At 40.7% G+C, this 8257-nt stretch overlaps 1 protein-coding gene across 4 annotated transcripts in view; it reads right to left on the bottom strand.

The window, feature by feature from the left end:
* Positions 1 to 762: 762 nt before the first annotated feature.
* gus (splA/ryanodine receptor domain and SOCS box containing gustavus) overlaps positions 763 to 8257 on the bottom strand; it is a 173613-nt gene continuing 166118 nt past the window's right edge. For 3 of the 4 annotated variants that reach the window (XM_080279735.1, XM_080279736.1, XM_080279734.1), the window contains 5 exons: positions 7972 to 8165; positions 5881 to 6066; positions 4678 to 4825; positions 3361 to 3519; positions 763 to 2115 (listed from right to left, as the gene is read on the bottom strand). In XM_080279735.1, coding sequence (XP_080135861.1) covers positions 1979 to 2115; positions 3361 to 3519; positions 4678 to 4825; positions 5881 to 6066; positions 7972 to 8165 — 824 coding nt within the window. In that variant the 3' untranslated portion in view covers positions 763 to 1978. The remainder of the gene's footprint in view (positions 2116 to 3360; positions 3520 to 4677; positions 4826 to 5880; positions 6067 to 7971; positions 8166 to 8257) is intronic. The other variant, XR_013899071.1, reaches the window with a different exon arrangement.

Below are 8257 nucleotides of genomic sequence, written 5' to 3'. Positions count from 1 at the left end.
GGGGTAAGGAAGGGTCTAGATAACAAGAAGAGAGAGAGAGAGGAAAAAGAAAGGCAAAATAATAAAGGGATACTCTCATTTACCACTCAGGCCCACAGAATCCTGACATCACAGACATAAACATCAACATTTACATGCTTCATGCCACCTATTAGCTACAATCAATCCAATGCTTATCACTTCACTGGCAAAAAACAGTGGCGTCCAACCTTTGAAATACAATGTGTGTACAAAATTTTTCCAACCAGCTCAATCCACAGTCAGTTCCCAAGCCTCATCACTCTCCACACCTCGCCTTCTCTTTTACCATATCTAGCCACCTTTTCTTGGTCTACCACACCTCCCACCTTCAAACTCACTCAGATATAACTTTTTTTTACTGCCCTATTCACACCCACTCTCTCCACATGACCATACCATTCAAGCACACTCTTTTCAGCTCTGGTGTCCACAGACTTCCTTACTCCGCAACTTTCATATTTCATATCCTATCTGTTCTCAGCACTCCATACATTCCTCAGCAAGCTCAATTTCCTCTGCCCTTACCCTTGACTTTTCACTTTCATGCTACATCATTCTCATACCTATACCTTAACGTAGGCACTAAAACTCCAGTTACCGTACTACAAGTGTGCTCGATTTCAGTACAGTATTTTTGTGTGGATTTCTCAGTTTTCTGGGTTTGGGTGCCACTTAGAATGGCAATATAGAGCAGTTACACATGTTCAGAGCAATACTGTATATATGGAAAGAATAAAATACTGAGCTATTAATATTTAATATTTTTGTACAAAGATGCTGCGTACTAGGTGAGAGATGTCAGAGTATAAGAACACACTAGAACAGTAGATCTTGATGCCATGTCATGCTTGTTGGTTGAGCTCCTGACATAGTCCTACCATAGTCTTACGGCAAATGGCACTTTTTTAAAAGAATACTTAAGCATACAATACAATGAGGGAACTGAATGAGATAACCAGCAACTAACTCAGTTTTGGGTTATGATGGAGACTACACAGACCCAGTGGCCATCTCATAAACTGGTACTGGACAATATTCATGTTTATTTTCTCACATTAAATAATTGTGTAAAAAAGACATAAAAACAGTGAAGCATCCATGGCAGCGCCAAAGATTTAGAGTAAGGACTAGGGGCAATACATGACCTCCCTATACACCCTTGAACCTGCCAGCACTACTACAGAGCTGGATCTCCACCTTACATTACAGTCTCCAGAACAAATGCGAGAGAGGCAATGAGGAGAGACACAAGGCTGGCCTGCAATGAACACTTCACCAATCGGCTCACTGGTCAGACGGATGCCACCCACCACGTTTCACTGCCTAGTGTCCACTACACTTTATCAAGTTTCACTAAATGTTCGAAACGTATCACACAGTCAAAAGTTTGTTACATTTCTCTTTGTATTTTTTTCTTTTCAAAAATGTCACGTGTTCTGCAAAACACTTCAGCTGCCTCTTGTCATTGCCACTATTCCCGGCATGGTACCTGAGTGTGAGGGTGTGGGGGCAGCACACCAGTCTGACCTGGTCTATCACAATGGCTCGCAGCCACACTAACACACAGACACAAACGTACATCTAAGAGTCCCGCATATGCACTTGACTGCATCTACCAGCAGTACAGTATGTTGCACTGGCCCATGATTTCGACCCTCAAAATTAATTGCCTACGTTGGTTCCAAACCCGCTAATTTCCACAAGGAAAGAAATTCGAGCATAAAATTATGCTGATTAACTTAATATGCCATATGGCACAATTAATTTAATTATAGAAAAAAAAACATCTCCCAAAGAGGATGTTTTTGATTATCAAAGAACTGACGCTGGAGATACTTGGTGGGCGGTGCGGCGGTGACTCTATGTGGATGAGAGCCGGGCCGGGCCAAGGCCTGAAGATGTGGCCAGGGGCTGGTGGTGGTGGAGGGGACTCAGGGCAAGCATCTGCCTCACACTATCACCTACGGTCATGATACAAGAGGTACTGCGTGATAGACGGTGGTAAATCCAGCTCCTCAATCCGGGACAGCCGAGATTTTCCAACCGCCTGTCGTATCACACGTCGACACAGGTCCATCAATGGCAGTGGTTCAGCTGAAATATTACAAAATTTTTAGTGCTACTGGTCAATCTTCATATAAGAAGACAGTTCTATGCACAAAGACTGTACAATTAAGTATAACATCTGTAGTCACAATGTCATAATACTACAGTGCAGTATATATAAAAATGATTCAAACAGGCTACTGTACTTGTAAATAATGCACCAAGAGTTATCAGCAATTTCTTGATGAATTTTTTGGTGACAATCCCAACATTTCTCAAGAAAAGAAAATGTAACAAAGCTCTAAATACTCCCAACCCTGGTATACAGTAATTGGCTATGGTACTGAAGTTAGATGCAGCATTCCTGTATGACGAGAAGGAAGCGACCAAGACGGGAAAACTGGGCAAATATGACCATCATCATCATCATTGTCCCAACCCTACGTCCCAACTAAAAGAGGGGGTGAGAGAATATCCAGAAACAATGACAGACAAAGAATAAAAGTACATAAACAAATGACATATGCTGTGAAACTGGCCACACAATAATTCATGATTCATTCAAGCCTTCAAACCGTGGTTCCACTTCACAAGAAAAATCATATGATGACTCTCTTATTTCCACCAATAAATGGGCTGAGGTACAACCCAGAAACAAGGAAGCAATACGCATGAAGTGTGAGAAAAGCTAACTGCATTCCCAATGAGTATCGTTAACAAGTGAGTGTCAACCCCACTCTTGCTTCTTGGTACAAACAGGCACATCAGCACACCTCTTTTGCTTTTCTTTCCATGGACTTTGAAAATCTATGTCTGCAGAAGCTGACACAGAAATGACACTAATCTGTGTCCTAACAGACATCATTGTAGGATGCTGCAGATTCATCAGAATGGTTTGGAAAGTCCATAGGGAGGAGAGCAAGAGCTGAGAAGACAGTTGATGCCAGCTGTACAGAACTTTATTATCTATTAAGTCCCATGTCAATTCCTAAGCTTCCTATATAATACTTGCATTTTTCCACTTCCTTGAAGACTTAATTATCATATTCATCCATCTCTTGTTTGCCTACCATGCTTCAATTTCACCTTCAAGCTCATTCTCTACTCATTCTCTCTCTCTTGTTTCCAGTACCCTCTCTTTGAAAAGATTCTCTTGCTTTAAGCAAGAGAATCATTTCATACATATATATAATAACTGATACTCAAGCCCACAGCAGGGTATTCAAATATGACTGTATTAAAATGTATAAGAGCAATGGAACTGAATATACTGTACACAATGACCATACTTACGATCTAGTCCACCAATGTATCTGATGGTGATCTCACAATGCCCCCATACTGCTGATACAATAGGGTACAGTTTCTTTCCTTTCAATCCTCGAAATGCTACGCCCAAGTACTGGCCTTCAACCACAAATGCCAAGGTACCTTCATCCATGTCAAGAACAACTGTAAGAGGAAAGTTATTATCACTACATGTTATACTCTCCCCAAGTCAATTATATTATTCAAAAGCATGGCAGAGGTCAGGGAAATGTGGAGACAATTTTTTCTGTGGCCATCTCTTATGGGATTAAGGTGTCAGGCAATAAACAAATAGATAGACGAGCATAACATTTTGGCATTTATATTTTTCTTGGAAAAGACTGTAGTTTTTTATTCCTGTTTAATGTGAAGCACCTTAAGAAATGCAACTCTGTTCCATTATTCAATCTCAACAGTAACATCAAATAGGTCTGAGTCTCCTTCTTGTGCTACGTTACAATCCTTTCTACTGAACACACAGTTACTGAGTTTCTCGTTTTAACAACAGGGCTCCAGGACAGCATTTTCCAACATAACCTTGTCCACTCTTTGTGGGGGGTTGAAGACAGATCCCTTCATGTGGTGATTTCAGCTTGGAGTCCACAAGGTTCAAGTTCAGAGGAGCCTGGCATCACAAGACCCTTCGTGGGTTGGTAGTAAAATGAGTAGCTAGAGTAACATCATGGGTAGGTAACTGTGGTACTCTGGATGATGTAGTAACATCATGGGTAGGTGACTGTGGTACTCTGGATGATGTAGTAACATCATGAGTAGGTAACTGTGGTACTCTGGATGATGCAGTAACATCATGGGTGGGTAACTGTGGTACTCTGGATGATGCAGTAACATCATGGTTAGGTGACTGTGGTACTCTGGATGATGCAGTAACATCATGGGTAGGTAACTGTGGTACTCTATGATGCAGTGGCTTTGAATCCCAAGATAATAGGTGAATAGCCCACTACTGTCTCAAAACCCTAAATTATGGAATGCTTAAATTACGAAGCATAGCCTAGTGAACTACATTAAATAATAACTGAACAACTGGTGACTACATATTCTATTACATAAGATCGTCTCTATAACACCCTGTATATTGCATGATACAACTGTAACTATCCATCCATCCATCCATCATCTAATCCTGTGTAACTATCCAAAAAAAAGTATGAAATCAACTATCACACAGCAAAATCTTAAAAATAAAAAGGAACAAAACATTCTGCTTCAGCCACTTCTTTAAGGATTTTCCTAATGAAAATTCTCACTCACTGGAAAGAAGTGCATCTTTCATTTACTTACCAAAAAATTTATCTGGGACAACAAATGTCTCATCGTTGTTTAATAGTGAAGGATATGTAATGCCGGAGTTGCCCTGCTTCGCGTTGTGATACAACTTATTGCGTCCTAAATCCCAACCCCATGATTGATCATTGCTCCCGACCAAACTCTGTATAGAGAAAGATTTCCATGAGTACTGTTCTGCTTTCATTACATCATCAGCTGCATCATTATTACCTAAATATGAGGTGAGGCAGGATACATTAACAAAGGAAAAGAATGTGCAACAGTGGGAGAACTATCATTAGCAAGCCTAGTCATATGGGCCATACAATCATTCATGAATCATTCAAGTCTCTGTAATCATTGATCCACCTCACAGGCATAACTATCATAACAACCATTGCTGTAATAAACTTTAGTACTGGTAAAGGGAATGACAGTTGTGCCTTGATAGATCACTGTTTGTAATTTTAGTAATGGTAATATTCATGCAGTATACTAAAGAAAGTCCTGATCCTCCAAAGTACTAAAGCTATAACAGCTTTGTAGAAATACAGGTACAGTAGCATCATCTTAGTTTACAAAGTCCACTTGGCAATGGTCATCTGAATTCCTCACAATGATGATGACACATGAAGCTAATCTTCACACCATCAACTGCTCACTGCTGTTTTTAAACTCAATAGAGTGAAGATTTAAAAACAGTGGATACACTTATACTATACAGTACTGTACTCTGGTTACTGCTAAACATCTCTTTTTAGCACAGAGAGAGTATTAAGTAAATTTTTCACTATCCATAAAATAAAGTATGGTGATACTGTATGACGGTAAATGTAATTATCGCAATTTAATTTCTGTGTTCATATGAAGTAAGGAAATGTAGAGTGCAGCTCTTTAACATCGTCACCATCATATCTCATTTTCCTACTGCCACATGAATATGCATATCAACAGCAAAACTCCATATGTTTTACAGGACACAGATAAAAAATAGGTGTCACTTCTATGTCCTCTCTGCCAAGTCAAAAGAGCTATGATCCTGCTACCATAAATGGAGAGCCATGTAGTTGTTTAACTTACACCAATAAAGGGAGGAGGGAGGCTGCCTGCCCTCTTTTAGCTGCCTTTTACAACAGGTGCCAAACACTAAGAACATTAATCTGAATAATTACTGCCTCACATTCAGCAATGGGATGCATGATGACATGTGGGACTGACCTGGTAGCCTTGTGAGTGTAGTGGTGCTTCATCGGTTGCCACACCGACTACCGCATGTGTTCCCCGCTGCCGGGTGGACCAGTGAATCTCCCACACATGAAGGCCCCGTGTGTACCCAACCCGTCCGCGGATGCAATCTGTACTCTGGGCTACCGGGTGCCGATGGAACGTCATCTTGTCGTCCTCCTGGAACAAAGAAATCCACATTAAAAACATAAATAATCTGTATTATCCCATTTAGTATGATTAATTCTGGCTGCCTTCAGACAATTTTTAATTTTATTTATTTATTTTTTTTTACGTGTCCGACTATGAGCAAAGGCTTCTGGGCCTATTCCCAAGTCCCAGTAGTCCTCCTACATCTCCATATGTCACCACTTTGGCGCTAACACCCACCGTCCATATTGAATACATGCTAGGGCTGTCTCATACAGTACTGATGTACTGGTATTAGCTGGGGTACTTTTATGACATGTCAGTAAGTCATACGGTAGATCAGAAAAGTCTGCTTTTTAAGAAATTCAAACCCTTAAACTGTTCCCTGCCCCAGCCGGGATTCGAACCTGGGTCCATTAGGGCGGCAGGCCGCCTCTCTACTGATTTCATTTAGATTACACAACACCTGAGTCTCTGAAGTCAAATGTCTTTAAAATCTTAATATCTTTCACCATGTTCAAAATATGATACTTCAAGATGTGGAAAGACACTGCAGTCTTCATTACAATGTTAGACTACCACACAAATATGAATATCTGCCTGACTGTTCTAAAGAAAATTGGTCACTGTATCTGTTGTCTTAGCAGTAAGTATTTAATAACACAGCTTCAAGTGCGGGAGTCCAATGAGCATCCTAACCTTAAAATCTGACTCACACACAAGAAACATTCTGACAATAATAAGAAATCACTGATGAATAAGAAATCACTGATGAATAATCTAATTTGTAAAGATGTACATCAGAGCACAGTACATTACATCCATTCATCCATCATCCAATCCTATGTCGCTCCATAAAGAGCATAGGAACCTGGGGCTAGGCAAGTTGGTCCTGACGTTTAAGATGACAGTGACCAGCCTCACTCATCCTTGGGTGGCATTACGTGAGCAATCACCCCAACCACCCCTTGGATATAAACGTACACAGGCTCAATCCAATTGCAGCGCCTTAATTATGCACTAAACCACCAGGTGCCATAATCTAGTTATATGGTTACCACCCAGTATAGTAAAAGGTTTCCTGGTGTACAGGAACCATTTGGCTTGTCACTCAGTGTAGAGTCACTCATAGGGAGAAGGAAGAGGAAAGAATGAAGGAAAGAAAGACAGAAGAGGGAGTGTAAAGTCACTCGTAGGCTAAAGAAAGAGGAAAGAATGAAGGAGAGAAAGACAGAAGAGGAAGGATGGAAGAGAGGAAAGGGCAGACACCCAAAGCAGCACTACATTGAGTGAGTGGATGTTAAATTGCTTTTTTGTTTTATTTTTGCACATCATACAAGCTAAATACATGATGATCAATGGAAAGGATCATTCAAAATAGTTTTAGTTCTTAATTCAGTCAGATTGAGCCTGTGTAAGTTTATATCCAAGGGGTGGTTGGGGTTTATTGCTCACGTAATGCCACTCAGGGATGAGTGAGGCTGGTCACTCTCATCTTAAATGTCAGGCCCAACTTGCCTACTCCCAGGCTCCTACACTCCTTATGGGGCAACGTAGGATTGGATGATGGATGAATGTATGAATGAATGAATGAATGAACAGATGCAACACAACAGTTCTTACTTCTATTAAATCCCTATATTCTGTTGAAGGATGCATCTTGGCCTGAGAGGGTTAAAATCCATCACAATTAACCGATAAATGAGAGGGTTAAAATCCATCACAATTAACCGATAAAACTATGGCTGGGATACGTTAGGAGTTTATTCCGTTAAGGTAAACACACTGCCCCTCAAGTGTTAAGGTTACCTGGTATTCATAAAAAAAAATTATAATAATAATAATAATCATCGCTGTCATCCTGATTTCTTTTTCTCAATTAAGGGTAGGGTGGGATAAGCCTTTCATATTGGAAAATCTTATTTAGTGCCATACCTTTACAAAAATATTTAGTGAACGGTCGTCACCATTCCATGCATGTTTAAGTGACGCCTCACGTGGTACAGGGGGCATGTCCAACAGCAGCTCTAATCTCTTGGGGTGGGTGTAGTCTGGAGACATGGCCAGCTCCCGGGTCAGGCGGGGCTGCAGCGACCCACCCTCACCACGCCCCACCGACTTCATCCCACCTGCAACAAACAGTATCACATAAGTACATAAAGTCCTTGTTTTAAGTGCCCAACAGTATCACATTAGCAGAGTAAATCCTTGCATAAGTCTC

The sequence above is a fragment of the Coenobita brevimanus genome, chromosome 80 (assembly GCF_032717465.1).
Source record: "Coenobita brevimanus isolate Jiangsu-jjx chromosome 80, ASM3271746v2, whole genome shotgun sequence".
Classification (NCBI taxonomy): Eukaryota; Metazoa; Arthropoda; class Malacostraca; order Decapoda; family Coenobitidae; genus Coenobita; species Coenobita brevimanus.
The sequence above is the reverse complement of the archived record's forward strand: the minus strand, read 5'-3'. Positions and strand labels throughout refer to the sequence as shown.